This window comes from Hylobates moloch, unplaced genomic scaffold, assembly GCF_009828535.3.
Source record: "Hylobates moloch isolate HMO894 unplaced genomic scaffold, HMol_V3 SCAFFOLD_15, whole genome shotgun sequence".
Lineage (NCBI taxonomy): Eukaryota > Metazoa > Chordata > Mammalia > Primates > Hylobatidae > Hylobates > Hylobates moloch.
In genome coordinates, this window is record NW_026652290.1 from 48376981 (window position 1) to 48400093 (window position 23113).

Genomic DNA, 23113 nt, shown 5'->3' on the forward strand with positions numbered 1-23113 from the left:
TGCCTACCAGGTAGCAGGTCCTCTTCTAAGCACTAGGGACAGGGCTGAGGACAAAAAAGAAAGCATACAGTCCCTGCCCCCAGGGGGCTTACTTTCCAGCCATGAGACGACAGACCTTAAACCAGCAGGTGTGTGCAATGGCACCAAGAGCTGAGAAGGAAAACAAGGCAGCAGGAGGAGGAGGATGGAGGTCAAGGGCACTTCCTATAGCGGCACCAAGTGCTTTCCAGGCAGAGGGAGCAGCAAATACAAACACAAACACACTGCCGCAGGAGTGCTCCTGGCAATCTGAGGGACAGCTGTCACCAGACACCAGCAGACCGTGCAGCTGGAGCTCCAGGAGCCAGGGCACAGAGGAACAAGACCACATCTGAGAGGGAGGGGACAGGGATGGGACCTGAGGGCATCGCTGGCCATTTCAAGAACTTTGCTTTTCACTCTGAGTGAATGGGGAGAGCCACTAGAGGGTTGACGCAGAGAAGTGACATGACTCAGGTGTTCCAAGGACCAGGACCAGGGCACAGAAGGGTGGGGGCATGACCCAACTGGTCACAAGGGAGGCGGTGGGAATTGATTGGAGTTGACACATGTTTTTAAGGTAGAAGTGATGGCATTTCTGATGGACTGTGAGACGTGAGAAAAGGAGGGTTTAAGGGTGATGCCACTGGCTGTGGCCTGAGCAACCAAAAAGATGGAGTTGCTGTTTACACAAACGGGAAGATTCGGGGGAGCAGGTTAGGGGGTGGTGAGAGAGATGGAGAGGAAGGCATTGAGATTCAGTTTTGGACATGTTACATTGGAGGGGGCTTTTGGACATCCAAGGATGATGTCACAAAGGCAGTTAGAGGGGTCCCAGCTAGAGATGCAAATCTGGACGTTATCCACTTAAGAGTGTTAAAAGCCATGAGAATGGACCCCGTCACCTGGAACAATGGTTCTCGATGGGGACAGGACTGTCCCTCAGGGAATGTGTTGAAAATCTGAGGGCACATTTTTGGTTGTCACCATGACTGGATGTGTTACTAATATTTAACAGGTAGGAAGACAGGAAATTCAGATGTCCTAAAATGCTCATGACAATCTTACACAAAGAACTGCTCCATGACCCACACACTTTTCACACATGCCGCAGGCACTGACACAGGTGGAACACCTTTTATTATTATCTGAGCCTAGAGCCTCCCTCCATTTGACTCATAAAAACAATGTGCCCCTTGCCTAGCTGTAAGGTACCCTGAACTTTCCAAAAATACATAAAACAAAGGGAGCCGGCACCATGCTTGGTTCAGAACTTCACCAAGAGTGTCTGCCATTTCAAAACAATCCCATCACTCCTTCTGCGGCAGCCTTCACCATAGTTGAGTCATCAACACAACTCAAATCAGTCTGCATCTCAAATACATCTGCATTGTGGCTGTCACGCCCATGGTGCTTTAAGGAGCATCTCAAGGCCTTTAGCACAGCTGTGCAGATGAAAATGCATGCTATCTAATACTTCCCTTCTGAATTAGAAGATCATATTAATTTTTCTGAAGTACTGCATGAGGTAGGTGCTACTGTCTATGCATTCATCTCAGGGCAGCTAAGGAGGCGCTAGGCGTTGCATGGTGAGAGCCTCTCATGTAAAGAAATGAATGCAGCTAGAAAAGAGATGAGTCTAGGAACGTGGCATGGGCCCACCCAACCTTAGAGACCAAAGGGATGGGGGGAGGAGAAAACCAGAGGAGAACGCACTCCCTGATGAAGGGTGTAACCAACAGTGTCCATGCTGCTGCAGGGTCCGGCAAGAGGGGCTTGAAGAACTACAACTGGATTGTGGGGGGCTGTGAAGATCGTGCATGACCTCGACCCCTATCCAGGGTGGTGCTTGGGGCAAAACTGCCAGGACATCCATGCAACCCAGGGCAGAGGACCTTAATTACTGTGTTAAACACTTTGCAGACCTCCTTTCTGGACCCCAGAGGGCCCCCACTCCCACCCGCTAGCTCCATTCCTTCATGTCCAGGCATGCTGGTCCTCCTGCGACCCTTCCTTGGGAGCCTCCTTCCCTGCCCCAAGAGCCCACTGGTTTGCCTACTGCCCTCTTCAATCCTCCCAACCCAGGGTATCCAGGCGCCCTGCCTGGCCCTGTGCATTTTGGTCCATACCCTGCTGAGTCGGGACTCAAAAGCCAAGGAAGTTGAAGACTTAGAACTCTTCATGCCACAAGAGGCTGCAGGCAGAGGCCGAAACCGGTCTGGGCCGTGGCCCCCTGCTCTGATGGCTGGGTTCCAGGGCTTGGCTGCACTCCGCATGTTTGACTTCGTGGGTCTGTCCTGCAAAAGAGCAGAAAAGAAAAACATGTCTCCATCACTTGAACCTGCTGCATGACATCATCACACTTTACCCCACATACCACGTTACCATGGACTATCACAGAGTAGGAGCACCTATGATTTGGCTGGAAATAGAATATTTCTAAGATGGGTTTATAGGCTTTATACTAGGCTAATTTTTACAACTCCACAACAGCTTTTACCAAACTACTGAAACATATCCACATTACTGATGTCGTGACATCACTTTTCAGCAGAATGACCTGGCACAGCATTCCACCAAATACCCATACACTATGTATCTGTATCTCACATCCAGATAAAACAAGTCAGCCAGAGTCAACAAATAAAATGCCCATAAGCTTTGTGGCTTTAGGGTTGACAAAGGAACAATATACTTATTTTTAAAATATAAATGAATTACTTGAAAGAATTCACAGAAGCACAAAATGACTTTTTCTTCTTTTGGATAAAAATGGGTATCATAAAAAATTAATGAAGCATATTTTAATTGGTCAGACCCAACATTGTTGGGCAGAGTGACTGCCCTAACTATAATATTTTATGAAAGGAAAATTGTTCAAACCAGCAAGATGCAGCTGAAGACACCAGGGGAAAATCCACACAGAGATGTGGAAGGCCGCCCGAGACTGGCCAGCAGGGACTGGCGCTGTGATTCTTGAGTGAGGAGCGGCCTGGCCCATCCCTCACCCTCTCAGAGCCTCTGTTTCTTCTGTCAATAACATAATAGCACTGGATTAAACGCCCTCTTGGTTCTCTTCCAGCCCCAACCCTGACTCCGCCTGTCCCCATGGACTCAGGGTGTGACACAGGGCGCCAAACCCATGATGTTCTGTCCTTTCAAAGAACATCAGAAATGCACTTTACAAAACACCCACAAGTGACAACCACTTCTAACTGCCACTCTCACAGGGCACAGTGTGGGGGGAGGGTCTCATTAACTGCCCCTGGGGGATGGCAGCCAGTGCTAGCGTCCCTGGCTGCCTTTCCCCTCACGGCCTGTTAGCCAGCCATGAGAAGAACCACAGGCAGCATCCTGCTCAGTCTGTGACCGTGTTTCTCCTGACAATGTCTCTCTGCGAGGCCATCTAGTTCCCGACCCTATTGAAACAGTGACCAGCTGGTGGCATGTGTCCAGGCATGCACCTGACTGAGCTCAGGCTGCAGAGCTGATGGCAGCGGCTCTGTGAATGCTGCCACCGGTGGAAACACTCCTTTAAAGGCGGCGTAATTTGTTTTCCATAGTGTTTCCAAGGAAAACTATTAATGATTCAGTTACATAATTAGTTCAGAACCTTATGAGTCTCAGCTTTGTTCCAAGTATGATGATTTTTTTGAAATTCTGGATTACAAAAAGCGACTTAATTATCGTGTATTTTACAGCTATTCGGCACCGATTATTTTTCTTCTTCAACCCACGATTTTTATTGCTGGTTTCCACAGCAACAATGAAAGAATGCATAGGTTGAGACCTATACAGTAACTAATTTCATGAGGACCTCCTCCCAATATAAAATGAATGAACAGAGCTGGAGTGACTCTTGAAGAGAATTACTGATGAATTTTACCAATTACTACAGAATCAACCAGCAACCTGTCAGTGTGACTCATGGAGATGACTTAATAAAGTATATGTTTAATCAAGACACCCTTTTATGTTATAATTAGAATTACTTAGAAATGACTATTACAGGCCAGGCACAGTGGCTCATGCCTGTAATTCCAATATTTTGGGAGGCCAAAGTGGGAGGATCACTTGAGTCCAGGAGTTTGAGACCAGCCTGGGCAACACAGCAAGACTCTGTCTCTACAAAAAATAGCCAGGCATGGTGGTGCACACCTGTAGTCCCAGCTACTCGGGAGGCTGAGCTGGGAAGATGGCATGAGTTAAGAAGGTCAAGGCTGCAGTGAGCTGTGATTGTGCCACTTCACTCCAGCCTGGGTGACAGAGTGAAACCCTCTCTCTAAATAAAAAAAATAAATAAAGGACTGGATATTACAGGGCTTACTTTATGAAAACATAGGATGATTTTGCAATCTGTCTACATTTTCCAAAATCTGCCCAGGTTACCCCTGAAATGAAATGCCTTTTATTTACTGCCCACCTCCACCACAAAAGAGAAAAACATAGAGATGAAAAGCAGCAGGAAGAGGGTGGATGTTTTCCCTGTCAACCTTTTCCCCAACATTTCAGGAGTCTAAGTCCTTGGTTAAAGAAAAGAAGGAAAAGCCACCTCAGTCAAAATTCAAAGATCTAAACTTCTCTCTTGATCTCTGGCAACAAATGTGTCGATCCTGTGGATGGTGCCCCTGACGAACATGCAGCCGCCTTTCCAGGGTTGGCGGGTGGCCCGCTCTGAGGCAGTGCTCTCCAGGCCCATGTTTGTTGCATCAGGCCTCTTTCCCTATTCTCTTGGACCCTCTGAATTCAACCCAACTATTCCCACATGACTGCACCCAGAAAATGCTCCTCACCCGTCCCCCTCCTGCTGCCCACACTCCCTTTCCTGAGCATCTTCGGCTTCACTCCCATCATTGTTTTCCTGGGCAAGGCCTTCCATTTTGTACCCATCCATCAGCCATACACTGCTCCTCAAATCCCAACTTCTTCTCAAATTTAAAATACACAATATAGGCTGGGAGTGGCTCACGCCTGTAATCCTAGCACTTTAGGGAGGCCAAGGTGGGTGGATTGCCTGCGCTCAGGAGTTCGAGACCAGCCTGGGCAACATGGTGAGACCCTGTCTCACTAAAACTACAAAAAATTAGCCGGACGTGGTGACACACACCTGTAGCCCCAGCTACCTGGGGAGCTGAGGCATGAGAATCGCTTGAACCCAGGAGGCAGAGGTTGTAGTGAACCAAGATTGAGCTACTGCACTTCAGCCTGGGTGACAGAGGGAGACTCCATCTCCAAAAAAAAAAAAAAACCCACAATATGGTGCCCTCCGTCCACTTGCAGGAAGGACTCCTACTAGAAGGGGAGTAGGTGCACCCCTAGGCCCACTCCTAGTTTCTTCAGGCTTCCTCCCAATCCACTTCCCACCATTTCTACTACCCTCCTGTCATCCCAGCCCCTCAGCCTGGCTCTCTGAAACCAGTTCATTTACATAAACGCTGTCATGAGCTGAGAACAGCTATCCTATTTCATTCTGAGCCTGGCAAGGCACTGCTAAATGCTCTATGTAAATAGCTCAGTAACCCTACGAGGTAAGGGTCACCTCCTGCTATGATCTGAATGTCCTCCCAGAATGTACATGTTGGAACCTAATCCCCATTATGGTATTAGGAGGTATGGCATCTGGGAGGCGGAGCCCTCATCAATGCAATTAGTGCCTGAGGGAGCTTGTTTGCCCCTTCCACTGAGTGAGGGCACTGCAAGAGGACTCCATCTATGGACCAGACAGCAGGCCCTTGCCAGACACCAAATCTAGTGGCACCTTGATCTTGGACTATGCAGCCTCCAGAACTGTGAGCAATAAATTTCTGTTGTTTATAAGCCACCTAGTTTATGGTATGTCTCTTATAGCAGCCTGAACAGACTAAGACATATCCATTTCACAGGTGGGGAAACTTCATTTCCCCAAGGGAGGTTAAGCAACTTGTCCAAATCTCAGAGTTTATCATGGAGCCAAGATTCAGATAGTTTAAATTGGTCCCAAAACCTACACGCCTAAACACCAGGGACGGATGGCCTCTCTGAATAATCTTTGCTCCCTGGAGAGCACCAAGGCTGTAGATCAAATGCACCTGGTCCAAATTCAGCTCCACTGTTGACATTGTGAACTCGGCCATGCTTTTTGAACATGATTCTCTATATCTTCACCCAATAAGATGGAGTTATCAGTGCCAACTTCATAAAACTGTAAAGACGAAAGGAGAACAAGTCCATCAGGTGCCAGGCACACAGAAGGCTGCTGACAACTAAGAGCCGCCCTCTCGACAAAAACTGTTGATGGTGTTCAACGGAGCGCTGCTCTGCCTTCTGACTCAGCAGCACACAGTGATGGGTCAATTAAATATGTGTTCAGGGCAGGAGGCAGAGAGACATATCAGATCCAAGGAACATGCTCTTCTACACAGAGAAGACTATTTTCACTTGGAAATGTGAAAGAGAGAAAGAAGCGAGGGAAACACACCTGCAGGGAAGACATTTCACAGCAATTAAAATTGCCCAGGGCTTAACAAATCCTGGCTGCTGAAAGATAAACACAGGTGGGAATGCTAGCTGAGTAATCATTCTCTTATGGATGTGAATTAGTCATACAAAATAAACAGGCTCCAACCAAGTACAAGACAGTGAAAAAAAGGTTTCTATTATTAATCTCATGATTTCCTAAAATCCTCATGAACACCACAAAGGATCACATCGATCAAGGAATTACAGTTAAATCTAGGACCCCACACCCATGGTGGGGTGGGGGATGTCGTTCCAGGGGTGTTTTCTTTAAATTTGTCAAACATTTTATTTTCTTACCAAGTTTCTCTCCTCTCCAGAACAGTGTAGGACTTAAACTGCAACTCTTAAATTTCACAGTGTAAAGTATAAGAGAAAGGAGGGAGGGAGAAAAGGAGAGAGGGAACCGCTATTTAAGGAATACAATTAGGTGCTGGGCACCAGGAAAAGTCAGACTCCACACGTCTCCTGCTCCCTGAAAACACGCTGTTCTGCCACTAAATCGCTGCCTTCGGAGCCTGCGTTGGAGGGGTTATCTCGGGCCTCAGCTTCATTATCCTTTTAAGGCAAGAAATAGAAAGGCGATTGGGAAACCATTCTGGACGATCAGAAAATAATGACGAGTCTCCGGGAGTGGGAGAGGGCATTCAGGGCTCGGCTACAAGCACAATAAGCACTGGGAAGCGGAAGAGGCCAAAGCATTCAAGTCTGAGAACCAACAAAATAAGAATGTGCACATAGCTCAATTGCCAGGGGACTCAGCAGGAAATAGAACGTAAGTGAACCACATGTTGAAAATACTGAGCTGGAGCTTTTTGGAACCTGGGTCGAATTTGCTCCTGACCTCTTCTACAGTAGTAGTTCTAAGCCCAAGGGGCACATGGCAATGTGCAGAGGCATTTATGGTGTCACAACTTGGTGTGCTACTGGACAGAGCCCAGAGATGCTGCTAGACATCTGTAACCCAAAGGGGAGCCCCACAACAAGGAAGCATCTGGCCTACAATGTCAGCAGTGCCACGGTGGAGAGACTTCCAGAGAAGAATGAGAGCCCTCGGACACTGGCTCCTAGACCAGCCGGCACGTGATGTATCTGGTTAGCCTCCCACCTAACATGTAAACGTTAACACTGAAAATCTGGTTGGGGCGCAGCTGATGGAATCCCAGACTTCAGCAAATGGCCACAGGAAATGCTTCAAAGCTGATTATTTCCCACAGTCTTGAGATGAAAAATCATCCCAATAGCCTCAGATTCCTTCCCGGTAAATAAGGAAAAGAACAGATTTCCATACAGCATCAGAAGAAAAATTCCAAACTAAAATTCATTGATCCCATCAGCAGAAGTCACTGGAAAAAAAGAAGTGATAAAAACAAAAACTAAATGGAAAAGAACATTTGTGCATCACTAACCACACCACCTCAAACCTGAAAACAAACTTTGATAGTGGAGAAAGAAACTATGGACTCCTGCCAGAAGGCGGAGACCCATAAAGAATAGGGTGTAATCTGGAGACCCATAAGGAATAGGGTGTAATATGGAATAAGAAACAGAGGCTGAGGCAGCTCCAAAATATGAAATGCAGACCCAAGAGAGAGGCTATAATCTGGCAGCTATATTGAGACCAAGAGCTCAGAAACACTGGTCTGTGACGTCCTTCCGTCTCCAAAGCTGCCTCAAGCAACCAGCATCCCAAAGAGCTAAATGACCACTAACAAGTAGTTATTCCCTTACCTATAACATGGCTTCACATCAAAGAATTAAAGTGAATGAGCCAAGGCAGCAGGAAAAGGAGATGGAAATAAAATAAGAGCCCTTTTTTTAGGAATAGTGTGAAATGGTCTAGTGTAAACAGAATAAAAACTACAGTATAGGAGGGAACCAGAGACTTTCATATCTATCTAGGCTGCAGCATCTTGAGCCATCTTTATCAAGTCCTGGCTCCGGGTCTTTGCACATGCAACTGCCTCTGCCTGGGACGCCAGCTGGGAAACTGAGGTGAGCTGAGAAAGGAAGTGTTTACAAAGGTGTGGGCAGGGCTTGTAACAAAAGGGAGAAGCAAAAGGGAAAGTGCAGCACCCCAGAGCTAGGAAACACCTCATACACATCCTCTCCCTCCCTCCAACCTCACAGCCAGTGCTGCCCAAAGGCTCAGGGAAGGCATGGGACACGAGTACAGTGTCTATGGTCGCCTGACCTGGTGCAGAGCTGGAGGAAGAAGACAGAGATGTGGCGCGGCAAACAGGAGGCCCGGGACGCCCGCTCAGCTCCCATGGCCCAGCTAACTTCAACACCACCTTCCAAAGTGTGCTCAAGTCTCTCCCCTCCAGAAAATCTTCTCCTAGTCTGAGAGGGTCTCATAAGTATGCCTCTCCTTGTTGGTAAGCCCTTCCCAGGGGCAGTCTCCTGGCATCTGCCTGTGTACAGCCAGCCTCAGCCTGGGGCACAGAACCCTGAATAACCAGCTTCAGCCCTGACTTCCCTATTTCTGTCATCGGCACAGCCTTTCTCTTGCTCTTCCAGACTCAAAACCTCAGTCATCTTGGACTCCTCTCTAGGGCTCCCATTTCTCAAATTCACGGCTGTCCAGGCCAGCAGATCAGATGCCTGCAATGTTTCCTGTAGGAGCCCTGCCTTTTTCTCCAGCACAGATTGGCATTAAGGCCCTCCTGGGCTCATCCGTTCCACATATTCAAGACAGATTTCTGAAAATTCAGCTGGGGTCAGTCATTTTCTGCTCAAAATCCTGCATTTTATCTTACTCATTTATTTTTTTAGAGATGGGGTCTTATTCCATTGCCCAAGCTGGACTGCTGTGGCATGATGACAATTCACTACAGCCTCGAACTCCTGGGCTTAAGGGATCCTCCTGCCTCAGCCTCCCAAGTAGCTGGGACAACAGATGTATCACCACGCCTGGCTTTTTTAAGAGGCAAAATCTCACCTTGTTGCCTAGGCTGGTCTCAAACTCGTGGGCTCAAGTGATCCTCCCACCTCAAGCCTCCCAAAGTGCTGGGATTACTGGCATGAGCCACTGCACTCAGCCCATTTTACTGTATTTTTAAGCTAACATTTAGCAGCACCAACTAAGAGCCCGGCACCATGTTCAGCATTTTCCTTCATCTTTTCATGTTTCTGACTACCCTGTGAGGTAGCTGCTGTCATCCCCTTTTACAGTTCAGCAACAAGGACATGTCAAGGGGTTTGCTAACTCCCCCAGCGGGACCCTCGGCAATGCCACTTCAGGCTGTGTGCCTAACCCTGGCCTACTGCTCCCCTTACACACCGTCTGAGTCCATTTGGGTTCCTACAACAAAAAACCGTAGACTGGGTAATTTATAAACAAGGTGAACTCATTGCTTACAGTTTTGGAGGCTGGGAAGTCCAAGGCAAGGCACCAGCAGATTCAGTGTCTGGTGAGGGCTCACTCAGCTGCACAGATGGTGCCTTCCTGCTGCGCCTCACATGGCAGAAGAGGCAAGGGAGCTCCTCAAGCCTGTTTTGCAAAAGCACAATCCCATTCATGAGGGCTCCACCCTCATGGCCTACTTCCCAAAGGCCCCACCTCTTAATCCTATCACATGGGGTTTTAGGTTCCAACAGATAAATTTTGGGGGGGGTACATCAACATTCAGACAATAGCATCTACCAAATTAAATGACAGCTTGCCTGAGCTCGGCTGAGCCACACTGACCCCTTACCCTGCAGCGTAGCCAAAGAGGACTCTTCTCTGCACTTCCAATGAAACTTGCGGTTCTCATCTTGGGTATTCACCAATCTGAGGGCCTCCCTGTATGAATGTTTTATCCCCTCCTTTTAGGCTTATGCCAATCAAGACTTTCTTGCAAAAACCTTTCTGATACTCCCACCTCTAAACCTCCAGAAAATCGTCTCTCTTCTGGAACTCCTAGGTCTGTGACCACTGCCCACCCCTTGGGACAGCCCTGCCTCTCACCCGGGTGCTGCAGTCTCCCCTCACCGGCTCTTGGCCTCTGCTCCTGCCCCTTCTAGCCCACCATTTAATGCCCATTCAGCAGCCACAGGAGTCTTTTCAAAACACAAATCATGAACTATCCACTTAAAAATGGTTAAGATGGGGCCGGGCGCGGTGGCTCACGCTTGTAATCCCAGCACTTTGGGAGGCCGAGGCGGGCGGATCATGAGGTCAGGAGATCGAGATCATGGTGAAACCCTGTCTCTACTAAAAATACAAAAAATTAGCCGGGCGTGGTGGCGGGCGCCTGTAGTCCTAGCTACTCAGAGAGGCTGAGGCAGGAGAATGGCGTGAACCCGGGAGGCGGAGCTTGCAGTGAGCCGAGATTGTGCCATTGCACTCTATCTAGCCTGGGTGACAGAGCGAGACTCCGTCTCAAAAAAAAAAAAAAAAAAAAATGGTTAAGATGGTAAATTTCATGTTATGTGACTTTTTTTCACCAAAATTAAAGTTTCAAAATTAAGACATGTATACAAAAATCAGATCACATCACTCCCTACACAGAACCGCCCCCAGTGGCTTCTCACTGCATTGGGAGTGAAAGCCCAAGGTCTTTGTCCCAGCCCCAAGCTCCTAGGCTTCCTGGCCCTGCCCACCTCCTCGCCTGGCTCTGATCACTCTCCCCTGCTCACTATGCTTCATGTGGGCCGCTCCCAGCTCCCTGAGCATGTGCAGCTAGTTCCCAAGGAGGAGCTCTGCCCCTGCTGTTCCCTCTGCCCAGAATGTTCCCCAGCTCCTCACACAGTGGGCTCCTCCGTCAGTCTCTGCTACAAGGTACTTCCTCTAGGAGGCGTCTTTCTTGCACTCTCTAGAGTAGCTCTCCCACCCCACCAAACAGCCCCTGGTTTATTTCTTCAGAGCCTTTATCACCAAATGAAGACTCACTGCCATCGATTATCTGCCATTGATTATCTGTCATGGGTTATCTGCCTTCCTGTGCTACTAGGGAAGGTCCGTGATAGCAGGGCCTTACTTCCCTTGTTCACCGTTGAGTTCCTGGCACATAATAGGTGCTCAACAAATATTAGTTAATGAATACTTAGATTCTGGCTTTCACTGAAGACATGCATATGGGTGTGTCCCTGGCCCTGCCCCACCAGCCAGGGAGCTCCTACAAAGGTACACAGGTCCCAGCAGGCAGGAGCCACTCACTAAATAGGTGCTGAATTAACGGGCAAGCACAAAAGAGAACTGGAAGGCAATGACAATCCTTCTCCCATAACACTTATAAATATCTCTAAATGGTTGAAAAAAAATAATAAAGTCCCCAGACTGCTTTCAGGATGAGAGCCCCATGGATATGAATATAGAGCCTTCCAGCACTACTACCTTGAAAACATTCATGTTGATGTGTAAGCATCGTGTTATAAAACTTAATCTTGTTAACTCACAGTCATGCTTGAGAAATAGTTCCTAAATTTATTCCTAAGGGATGGCTTTTAAAACTTTTGGTTTACATCCTAGTTTCACAGAAATAGTAAACAACACTTTACATTTCTATGGTTTCAGATTTAACCAGGCATCTTCACAGAAACATAATAAATGAATTTATGTTAGTAAATGCTTTGTAAAGTAGGAACTGATGGTAACCATAGACTTAGGAACCTGATAAAGTATCAAGTCTGAGTACCTTATCTTTTATCCAACCTTTTCTGCTTCTTTGTTCCTAACCTAGGGGCCCCTAAGCCAAGTGGGGATATGGGCACAGCCCTGTGATGTCAGGGGAACAGCTTCCCAGGCAACAGGCAGGCCAGTTCTGTTTCATTCTGTTCTATTTCCTCTAGAAACAATACAAGAACTGCAGGGCATGCTGCCCCACCCACCCAGCAAACCTCTGTGTGCTCTACCAACATGCTTCTGTGCATCTGAACGATGAGGGCCTGGAAGGAAGGGGACAAACCCTCTTCCCCAGCACTGCTGAGCACAGATGCAAAAAAGGGACCCTCCATAGTGAGAGCCCCCACCCATGGATGGAGAGGTCTGGCCCCTCACCACATCCACTGCCCCTCCCTCCCTCCGCTCAGTATACTTCAGCCACTCTGGCCTTCTGACCAGAGGAAGATAAAAGCAAGGAGGAGCCAGCCCGGCTCTGCAAATTCAGGAGAGGCAGGCTACACATGCCACATGCCCCTGGTGACACATACTGGCTGTATGGGACCCAACAAAAGAAGCCAGAGGGTGATCTCATAAGTCCCCTAGTGGCTTAATTCAATGCACAGAAGCCTTAAGTCATGAGCAGCAGGGTCTCAACTGGACCCAACCACAATGAGTGCTGTGGCCTCGGCATGTGATGAGACTGGCTGAGGAGGGCCCCTGGCAGTCTGTCTGTCTGTCTGTGGAAGTGAAGGGTCTCCTGGGATAACGCTCGGCCTAGGGGGACAGAGAGGAGGTGGGAACAGGGCCATCAAGGCAACATAGAAAGAGCTACTTCCCCAAGAAATTCTGAGGCTTCCACCATAGTCATCATGGCCTTCTTGGGTGTGCTGAAGACTTGGCACTATGGCACCTCACAGCCACAGGGCAACATGGCAGCAGTGGTGCCCAGGGTGGCGGAGGCAGCAGTGGGACTGCAGGCAGCAGAGGCCTTCAGTGTCATGGACATGATGGCAGCAGCCATCCCGGAAAGTGCCTGGCCAGGTAGAGAAGGGAGAGACAGCACATTAGCTAGGTCTATTCATTTGCTTCACTCCTTGGGGACATCAGGAACAAAGGAGGGGAACAGAGAATTTTGCTGGAGCTTCTGCAGTTGCAGAGGATGCAGGAACAAAACCTGGATCATCGCTGCATGGCCCTAACTCATATCTGCATCCCGCCGTGGATACCCAGAGTCGTGGTGGATATCCCTTCCACTGAACAGGGAACGTCCGTCCACTCACACATGCAGTGAGATTCCACTATTGCTCAGAGCACCGTGAAGTTCTGGATTTCCTTATTGTTGCCAGATTAAGTTAAATCACTGAATGCTGCTGATTTCCTTTTTGTTCTCACATTCCTGAGATTTTCTTTTCTAACCCACAGGCTTTAGCTATATTCCTGCAGTGCCAGCTGGCTAATGAAAGCAACTGCTGTGCTTTGCAGGGTTAATTTATTCAGTGCTTGGAATATGCCCTATCCTTCGTCAGCATCAATTGCTTCAAGCATTGTGTTTTAAATATACACAGGAACCACAAATACAAGGGATAATTTTGCAGGCTGCTCCTGGGATTACCTTCTCATTACACGTTCCTTGCACAGGAGTAAGTCTACAAGGAACAGCAAGTACAGCAACTGCTGTGTGATCTGTTTCCAGCGTGGGGGACAGAAATGGTTATGTAACAGCACTTCCGCTGCCCCCTATGGATGGGCCCTTTATGACACAGAAACATCTGACTTTCAAAATGAAGAGGGACAGTTACCTCCGACCCTCAAAGAGCACAGCCTGAGCCATGCCATGAAGCCAACTCCACCTCCTCTTTGTTTGAGGATAAGGCACACCGAGTGCTCAGGCCCCTGCTCCCTTCTGCCCACTCCTGCCAGCTGTCTTGCACTTTGACCCCAGGCACAGCAAATGACCAGCAGCTGCAGGGATGCTGAGTTCTATCATCCAGCCTCCAGGCCTGCCCAAGGCCACGCCAAGCCCAAAACAGGCTTCCCAGCCTGGACTCCTGCTTTTTACTTACCCTCTACTATCTGGTAAACCTCAGTTCACAGCCCCTGTCTGGGGCACAGACCTGCTTCCACACCACAGTGTGTCCACAGCACCCTGGACCCAGGCTTATCAGCAGGCCTTACACCAGACAAAGACTGTTTCCCTGTGTGACTCCTACCCCCACCTCCCTTGCCCAGACGGTCCCTGAGTGAAGGGCTCTGTCTCATTCCTCTGTGGTTCCACACCTGTGAGCCCAGTGTCTGGTCCACATTAAAGATAGCTCATTGACCTAAAGGTAAAACCTGAAACTAGAAAACCTCTAGAAGAAAACACGAGAAAACTGTTGTGACCTTGAGTAAGGCAAAGATTTCTTAGTTACACCACCAAAAATATGAGCAACAAAATAACTAAGATAAAAAAACAAAAAAACCCACCTGATTAATGGGATATTGTCAAAATTTAAAACTTAGGGTCTTCAAAAGACATTGTCAACAAAATGAAAAGACAAGCCATCAACTGGAAGTTTTGTATCTGCAAAACACAAAACTGATAAAGGACTTGAATCTTGAATTCTTGAATAATAATCATTTTTGTTATTATTTGTTACTTTTATTTGTTATTTATTTATTTATTGAGACGGAGTCTTCCTCTTGTCGCCCAGGCTGGAGTGCAATAGCAATGGCACAGTCTTGGCTCACTGCAACCTCTGCCTCCCAGGTTCAAGCAATTCTCCTGCCTCAGCCTCCCGAGTAGCTGGGATTACAAGTGCCCACCACCGTGCCCAACTAATTTTTGTATTTTTAGTAGAGACAGGGTTTCACCAGGTTGGTCAGGTTGGTCTCAAACTCCTGACCTCAGGTGATCTGCCCGCCTCGGCCTCCCAAAGTGCTGGGATTACAGGCATGAGCCATAGTGCCCGGCCTCTTTCGTATTTTTGTTAAAAATAACAAATGATGTCCATATTAATAACAAATAATAATAATAAAATGCACAAGGCAATAAAAAATGACCGAAGATTTAAATAAAAACTTCACCACAGAAGATACTTGGATGGCAAATAAGCACATGAAAAAATGCTTGACATCATTAGTCATTAAGAAAATGCAAATTGAAACCATAAGAGCTATCGCTACACACCTACTAGAATGGCTAAAAATTTAAAAACAAAACGGAACAGTATCAAGTGCTGGCAAGCATATGGAGCAACTGGAACTCTAATACATTGCTGGCAGAAATGCAAAATGGTACTGCCACTTTGGAGTGATGAAGTTTCTTAAAAATTAAACATATACAATCCATTAATCCCACTCTTCAGTATTTATCCAAGAGAAATAAAATTTGTGTTCACACAAACATCTGTAACGCTAATGTTCATGACAGCTTGATTCTAACAGCAAAAGTCAAGCAACCTAACTCTCCCTCAACAGTGAGTGGATACATAAACTGATGCATCCTCACATTAGACTAGTACTCAGCAATAGAAAGAATGAACTCAGCAATAAAAGTGAATGGATAGCACACACACAAAAAGGATATATTTCAAATGCACTATGCTAAGTGAAAAGCCTAAACTCAAAAGGCTACCTACTATCTACACAAATCTTATCCATCCTTAAGTCCCAGATCAAATGTCAGTTCTCCCTTGTAGTCTTATCTGCCATCTCCCCACACCTACAAAAAGACAAACATGATTTGGTGTTGCTCTAAATTCCAAGCATTTTGTCTATGTCCTCTCTTGTATGACTGTATATGACAGTTATCATGTCTCTCCAACTAACTGGAAGTGCCAACTCTGATTCGCCTTTGCATTAAAAGCAAAGGCAAATCAGTGCCCCACCAGCAGCTGGCCGGCATTCAGACCCCTTCTGCTGTGCCTGCTGCCTAGCATCTGGATCAATGCCTTACATATGAGAAGTGTTCAGAAATTTTGTTTGATGAATTAACAAAAAATTAAATGTCCCAGGTGACCTGTGTCAGATATAGTTGGTGTGGTCAGGACTCAGAAAGAATAATACAGCCCAGTAGTCTGGACTAGATGTCCCTTAGTACTATTTTAGATGAATGAATGAATGAATGAATGAATGAATGAATGAATGAACGAACGAACGAACGAACACCAAAGGACACAGCAACCAGTGCTAGAAAGAAGCCCACTAACAGGCTATGGTGCGTGAGCGCAGTGGGTGCTGTAAAGTGGCATCTGAGTGAGCCTCTAGTCATGGGCTGAACTGTGTTCCTCCCTGCCACCCCCTTCCTATGTTGAAGCCCTAACCCCTAATGTCTCAGAATGTAACTGTATTTGGAGAGATGTCTTTAAACTGGTAATTAAGGTGCAATGAGGTCATATGGTTGGGCCCTAATCCAATATGACTGATGTCCATATAAGAAAAGATTAGGACACAGGCACACACAGAGAGATAACCATGTGAAGATACAAGGTGAATATATATATATTTGAGACAGGGTCTTGCTCTGTTGCCAAGACTGGAAAGCAGTGGCATGATCATACCTCACTGAAGCCTGAAACTCAACACTCAAGCAATCCTCCCACCTCAGCCTCTTGAGTAGCTGGGACAAGGTGCACACCACCACGCCTGGCTAATTTTTTTCTTTTTTGAGAAATGGGGTCTCACTGTGTTGCCCAGGCTGGTCTCAAACTCCTGGGATGAAGCAATTCTCCTGCCTCAGCCTCCCAAAATAACATCTTGATTTTGACTCCAATGTCTGCTTCCAGTACTGTGAGAAAATTAATGTCTTTCATTTAAGACCTACAGTCTGTGGTACTTTGTTGTGAGCGACCAAGCAGACTAATGCAACACTGAAGGATGGGTAGGAGATTGACATGTGAAAACTGGAGGAGAGGGCATTCCGGGTGAGAAAAGGAGCACCCCCAAAAGCAGGCAAGGAGCAGTGCTGTTTGGCCACAGCGCGCGAGCACGGTGGAAGTTGTGCAAAATGGCGCTGGAAAACAGAGTGGCAGTGGAAGCCGGAGGCCCAGAACGGCAGGTATTAGAGCTGAGGCTTTGAGGGTGCCTTTTACTGGTGGCAACTCAGTATCATCTGTGATGGAAGGAGGCAGCAGGCGCAGCAGAAGGAGTCTGAATGGCCGGCCAGCTGCAGGTGGGGCCACCGTGGCCTAAACTGGCACACATGGGCCCCAGGGGCTCCTGGGGTGGCTTTGGGGGCAGCAAACATTTGTTGACTGAAAAGTTGTGTGTGTGAATCGCGCCACTGCACTCCAGCCTGAGAGACAGAGCGAGACTCCATCTCAAAAAAAAAAAAAAAAAAAAAAGAAAAAGAAAAGTTGTGTGTGTGTTGTAATGTGGGAAACTCAGGGCCACAGCATGGCTCACCTGTGAAAAGTTAGAGCACGGATCACAGCAACAAACACATCACGGGATCCTGACGCCCAGAACGCTGCACCTGTGGGCTCTACATTCTGGACAGATTCCAGTCCACCCCAATCTTCCAGATGCCACCACCCCTCTAATTCACCTCCATCCTCTCCTCAGCCCTCTCCCTCCACCTGGCTAATCTTTCCACACTAACCACAGTGATCCTTTCGAAATGTAGGTCAGATCCCATCACTCCTCTGCTCAAAGCCCTCCAGTCGGTCCCTGTGTCCCTTGGAATAAAACCCAGGCTTCCTACCATGGTTCACATGCACACCCCACATCCCCGCTCCCCAGGCCCTCCTCTCCCCTTCATTCCCTGTGCTCTGCTGCACTGGGAAAGAAAAACCAGGCCCAAAATGAGTCGTGGGAATTCACACATTTACACAAACAGCTGGGGACTTTCTCATTCATTTGTTTGCTCAAGAATCATTCTGGGAGCACCTCCTGTATCTAGGCACTGCAGTAGGCACCAGGACACAGGATGGGCAAAACCAAACACCGCCCCTCCCCACCTGGGGCTCACCATCCAGTGTAGGGAACTATCAAATGGCCTTGAAAATACCAGATATCAACTGGGAAAACACTACTAAAAAGTCACATAGTGACAGAAGAGCTTATTCAAGGGGCACATGACCCAGCGGGGAGGAAAAGACCCTTTGGTGACCCTTCCAGGATAATAAGCATGAACTAGATGACAAGAGGGAGAGAAACCCACAGGCACAGGGAACAGCAAAGCAAGGAGGAGGGATACTGGGGCAGGAAGGAGAATGCAAGTGTGAGGCAGGGGTTTCAAGTTCCTGCAGCTACAGGGGTGAGGCCGGCGAGCAGGACCACAGGAGGGCCCCAGTGACCACCCCCACCTGCACTGATCCCATCATGTGGGCCTGGCCCTCCTCAGGATGGCCAAGGGGATGCCCAAATCTCTCAGCATCCCAAGCCAGTTCACAAAAGCTGTTGTACCGCTTCTTGTCCTGAGGCTCCTCCCATGCAGCAAGGGCTCGCAGGCAGCACAGGTGAAGCCAGGAGGACTTCCTTTCCCTATGTTCAGACCTCATCAGTAAGACCTGGAGAGGCCCTCAAGCTCCTAGACTCAAGACAACCCAAGACCCCCTCCCCCAAGGGTCTCATTCTTTACCTGCTGCGAAACCTCCCCGAGTCTGCCTTCCCCAAGAGGCAGCGAGGTAGGCCGCTTGTTGCTCCTCTGCCCCAAGCCATTTATTTTGGGCACTTGTGGCTCTTCTCATTATAAGGAGGCCCGTTACTGTAGCAACCAGATGTGGCTCCCACAGTCTGTCTCAGAGGGACCCTCTGATCCCCCAGGTTGTAATGTGTTGCTGGCTTATCTCACTCTTGTAATTAAAGAAAATAAATAAATGCTCTGCAGTCTCTCCCTCTTTCTGTCATCTCTTTCCTACAGTGTCCTCCCTGAGTTAACTGACAAGAAAGTCCCCCTCTGCCAGCTAAATATCTAATCCTAATACATTCCCTTTCTCCCATATAAATAGCATCCCTTTGTGATCAAAGCAACCTCATGCATGCCTTCTAGACCACATTCAAGAGTTCTGCCTTCATTACTTATCATCCTAACTTTTAAATTTAGCATCATTTCATTTTCATTGTTTCTCACGGTTAAGTCCTTTCAAGATACATTAATAATGTTAAGTCAATTTTAGGAACTGTAATAAGTAATGGTAGTTGACAATGCCAACAACTGTGAAAAGAGGCATTAAAGAACTAAAATCTGGGAAACAGTGGTCCCAGCGAAAGGAATGAAGACATGGCGGTAGGGGTGCAGAGAAAGGGATGGAATGGGAGAGACTGGAGCAATGCAGGCTCTCCTCAGAAGACCCTAGTTTCCTTGCACCTCCTGCCCACCCAGGGAAAGGATCCCTCCTCTGTGACTCTCCACCACAGCCCCCAATGGCAGCTTCGCAGCCACCATCACAGTCAGTGATATAATTCATCAGTGTTCACTGTCCCTCCTCCCCAACCCATGCGTAGGTCCCTGGAGGCTGCCATGTTCTCTCTTGCTCACCCTTGTCTCCCTAGGGCCTAGCACACTGCCAGCTCAGACTGGGTGCTGGATGTCTGCTGGGTGGATAATGGATGAAGGGCTTATTTTGAACCTCAGGTGACAATTTTTTAAACTAGAGAGGCCGGGCACAGTGGTTCACACCTGTAATTCCAGCACTTTGAGAGGCCAAGGTGGGAGGATTAGGCCCAGGAGCTCAAGAACAGCCTGTAGTAAGCCTCTATACCTACAAATAAATAAATTAGCCAGGCATGGTAGTGCACACCTGTAGTCCCAGCTACTCAGGAGGCTGAAGTGGGAAGATCTCTTGAGCACAGGAGGTTGAGGCTGCAGTGAGCTATAATCTCATCACTGCACTCCAGCCTGGGTGACAGAAGAGACCCCGTCTCTAAAAATAAATACATAAATAATAAATCAATACGCCGGGCGCGGTGGCTCACGCTTGTAATCCCAGCACTTTGGCAGGCCGAGGCGGGCGGATCACGAGGTCAGGAGATCGAGACCACGGTGAAACCCCGTCTCTACTAAAAATACAAAAAACTAGCCGGGCGTGGTGGCGGGCACCTGTAGTCCCAGCTACTCGGAGAGGCTGAGGCAGGAGAATGGCACGAACCCGGGAGGCAGAGCTTGCAGTGAGCCGAGATTGCACCACTGCACTCCAGCCTGGGCGACAGAGCGAGACTCTGTCTCAAAAAAAAAAAAAAAAAAAAAAGCCATAGGAAAGAATGACATGTTTGACTCTATAAAAATACATATGTATTTTTATGTATATATGTAATATAATCCGTACTCATGTATATAAAGTCATCTATATATGCTTCAAATACTTTCTCTACACATCTACCTACATCAAATACTTTTTCAGTGTGTGCGTTTTAATTTAGCTTTTGTTTCCTCACTCCAACAACCCTATGGAATAGAAACTATTATTAATATTATCCCCATTTTACAGATAATAAGACTAAGGGACAGAGATAAGGCTGAGCAATCTGCCTCCAGTCCCCATGGGCTTAACCAGAATCTTATGTTGACTCAGTATTACTCCACACAACTCATTCTCTCTACATATCATAAAAGTAACAGGCTAGGTGCGGTGGCTCACGCTTGTAACCCCAGCACTTTGGGAGGCCAAAACAGGTGGATCACCTGAGGTCAGGAGTCCGAGACCAGCCTGGCCAACATGGCAAAACCCCACTTCTACTAAAAATACAAAACTTAGCCAGGTATGGTGGCGGGCGCCTATAATCCCAGCTACTCGAGACGCTGAGGCAGGAGAATCGCTTGAACCTGGGAGGCAGAGGTTGTGGTGAGACGAGATTGCACCACTGCACTTCAGCCTGGGCCACAGAGCAAAACTCCATCTCAAAAACAAAACAAAACAAAAGCCACAAAAGTTATCACAGTACGATAATGGCGTAGAAATAGATTGCTCCTATAAATAATCAAATAATCCAGAAAAATCATATAATAGAAAAGCTGGAGGTATAAAAAGAAAAAATCATAAAATATTAGAAAACATAAGAGTTGCTCGTCAATGATATTGGAAAAACTGGTTAGCATTTTTTAAAGTCAGTTTAAATTTACTTTCACATCATCCATGAAAGAAAATACTAGAAGAACATAAATGCCTTGAAAGCAGAGAACTTAGATCTCTAACATAGAAGACTTGTGAAAAAAATGAACCGATTTGACTATATAAAAATGTTAAATGACTGCATGTTTTTAAAAAATTTTAAAAAGGTAAACAATAGACTGGGGAAAATAACTGACAAAAATATGGCAAATAAACCTTACCCATATAAATCAGCCCCAAAAAGCCAGCATTATGATCCCATAAAATGATCAAAAGAGAAAGTACAACTTGTAAACAAGCACGTAAAAAATGTTCAGCCTAGCTGTATCAAAAGAAATGCAAAATACCATAAAGAGGTTCTGTTTTTCTTACTCTTTTTTCCCCGTCATACTGTCAGCTGGTTCTGTTTTTCTTACTCTTTTTTCCCCATGTACTGTCGGCTGGTGGAATGGATGAAATTAAACGAATGCTCCCACACACTGTGTTGACAGAAAGTAATGTAGCAACACATACCAAGCACCATTAAAATGGTCATGCCCTTTTACCCAGCAATCCCACATCTGAAAATCTATCCTACAGATACAACCCAAAAACATAAGGAAAGTTCCATGGACAAAGACAGTTACTAATCTATTACTTACAACAGCAAAAAAAAACAAAAAAAGAAAAGCAACCTAATTTTAAAAAACAGGGAATAGTTAAATAACTTATGGACCAATCACTTAATAAAATATTTTATGCCATTAAATAATTGTCAAACCAGGCTGGGTGCAGTGGCTCATCCCTGTAACCCCAGCACTTTAGGAGGCCAAGGCAGGCAGATCGCTTCAGCTCAGGAGTTCAAGACCAGCCTGGGAACCACAGTGAAACTCCATCTCTACCAAAAATACGAAAATTAGCTGGGCATGGTGGCACACGCCTGTAATCCCAGCTACCTGGGAGGCTGAGGTGGGAGGATAGCTTGAGGCTGGGAGGCAGAAGTCACAGTGAGCTGAGATCACACTACTGCACTCCAGCCTGGGCAACAGAGCGAGACTCTGTCTCAAAAGAATAATATAGTAATAATTGTGAAACTATATAACATTTTTAAAGCCTTATGCTATAATATCTAGTTGTACAGTTAGAAAGAAATACATAATTTTTTTAGAGACAGGGTCATACTCTGTCACTCAGAATGAAATGCAGTAGTGAGATCATAGTTCGTTGTAACCTTGAATTTCTAGGCACGAGTGATCCTCTGGAGTAGCTGGGACTACAGGCATGCAACACCACATCTGGCTAATTATTTATTTACTTATTTTAATTTTTATTTTTTTGAGACAGGGTCTTGCTCTGTTGCCCAAGGTGAAATGCAGTGGCATGATCACAGCTCACTGCAGCCTCAAACTCCTGATTTCAAGCGATCCTCTTACATCAGCCTCCTGAGTAGCTGGTGCTACAGGTGCACATCACCACATCCAGCTTGTGTTTTGATTGTTTTGTAGAGATGAGGTATCACTATGTTGCCCAGGCTGGTCTTGAACTCCTGAGCTCAAACGATCCACCTGCTTCAGCCTCTCAAAATGCTGGGATTACAGGCATGACCTACCATGCCCAGACCTGGCTAAGTTTTTTTACACAATTTTGGAGACAGTGGCCTTGCTATGTTTCCCAGGCTGTTCTCGAACTCCTGGTCTCAAGCAATCCTCCTTCTTCTCCTCCCGAGTAGCTGGGATTTCAGGTGCAAGCCACCGCACTCAGCAAAAAATACAGAAATTTTAACAGTTGCTTCAGGGTGTGGGATTAAGTCACTGTTTTCTCCAATTTCTGAATTTACTGAAATGCCATATCAGAGCATGAGCTCTGGATTGAGACAGATTAGAGTTCCCATCCTGGCTGCACCACTCACCTACCTGTCCACCCATCTCTCTGACCTCTCTAGGCCTCCACATCCTCTTCTATAAAGTGAAGACCAAAAAGGTAGCTACCTCATGGAGCTACT

General features: G+C 47.0%; 1 protein-coding gene across 6 annotated transcripts in view; it reads right to left on the reverse strand.

Moving 5' to 3' along the window:
- Positions 1–10838, reverse strand: part of SPECC1 (sperm antigen with calponin homology and coiled-coil domains 1) — a 236651-nt gene extending 225813 nt beyond the window's left edge. For 4 of the 6 annotated variants that reach the window (XM_032178850.2, XM_032178860.2, XM_032178858.2 and 1 more), the window contains exon 1: positions 2148–2315. In XM_032178850.2, the coding sequence (XP_032034741.2) occupies positions 2148–2294 (147 nt within the window). In that variant the 5' untranslated portion in view covers positions 2295–2315. Of the gene's footprint in view, positions 1–2147; positions 2316–2901; positions 3201–9874 lie in introns of those variants that run through there. The other 2 variants (XM_058428274.1, XM_058428275.1) reach the window with 2 other exon arrangements.
- Positions 10839–23113: the final 12275 nt, after the last annotated feature.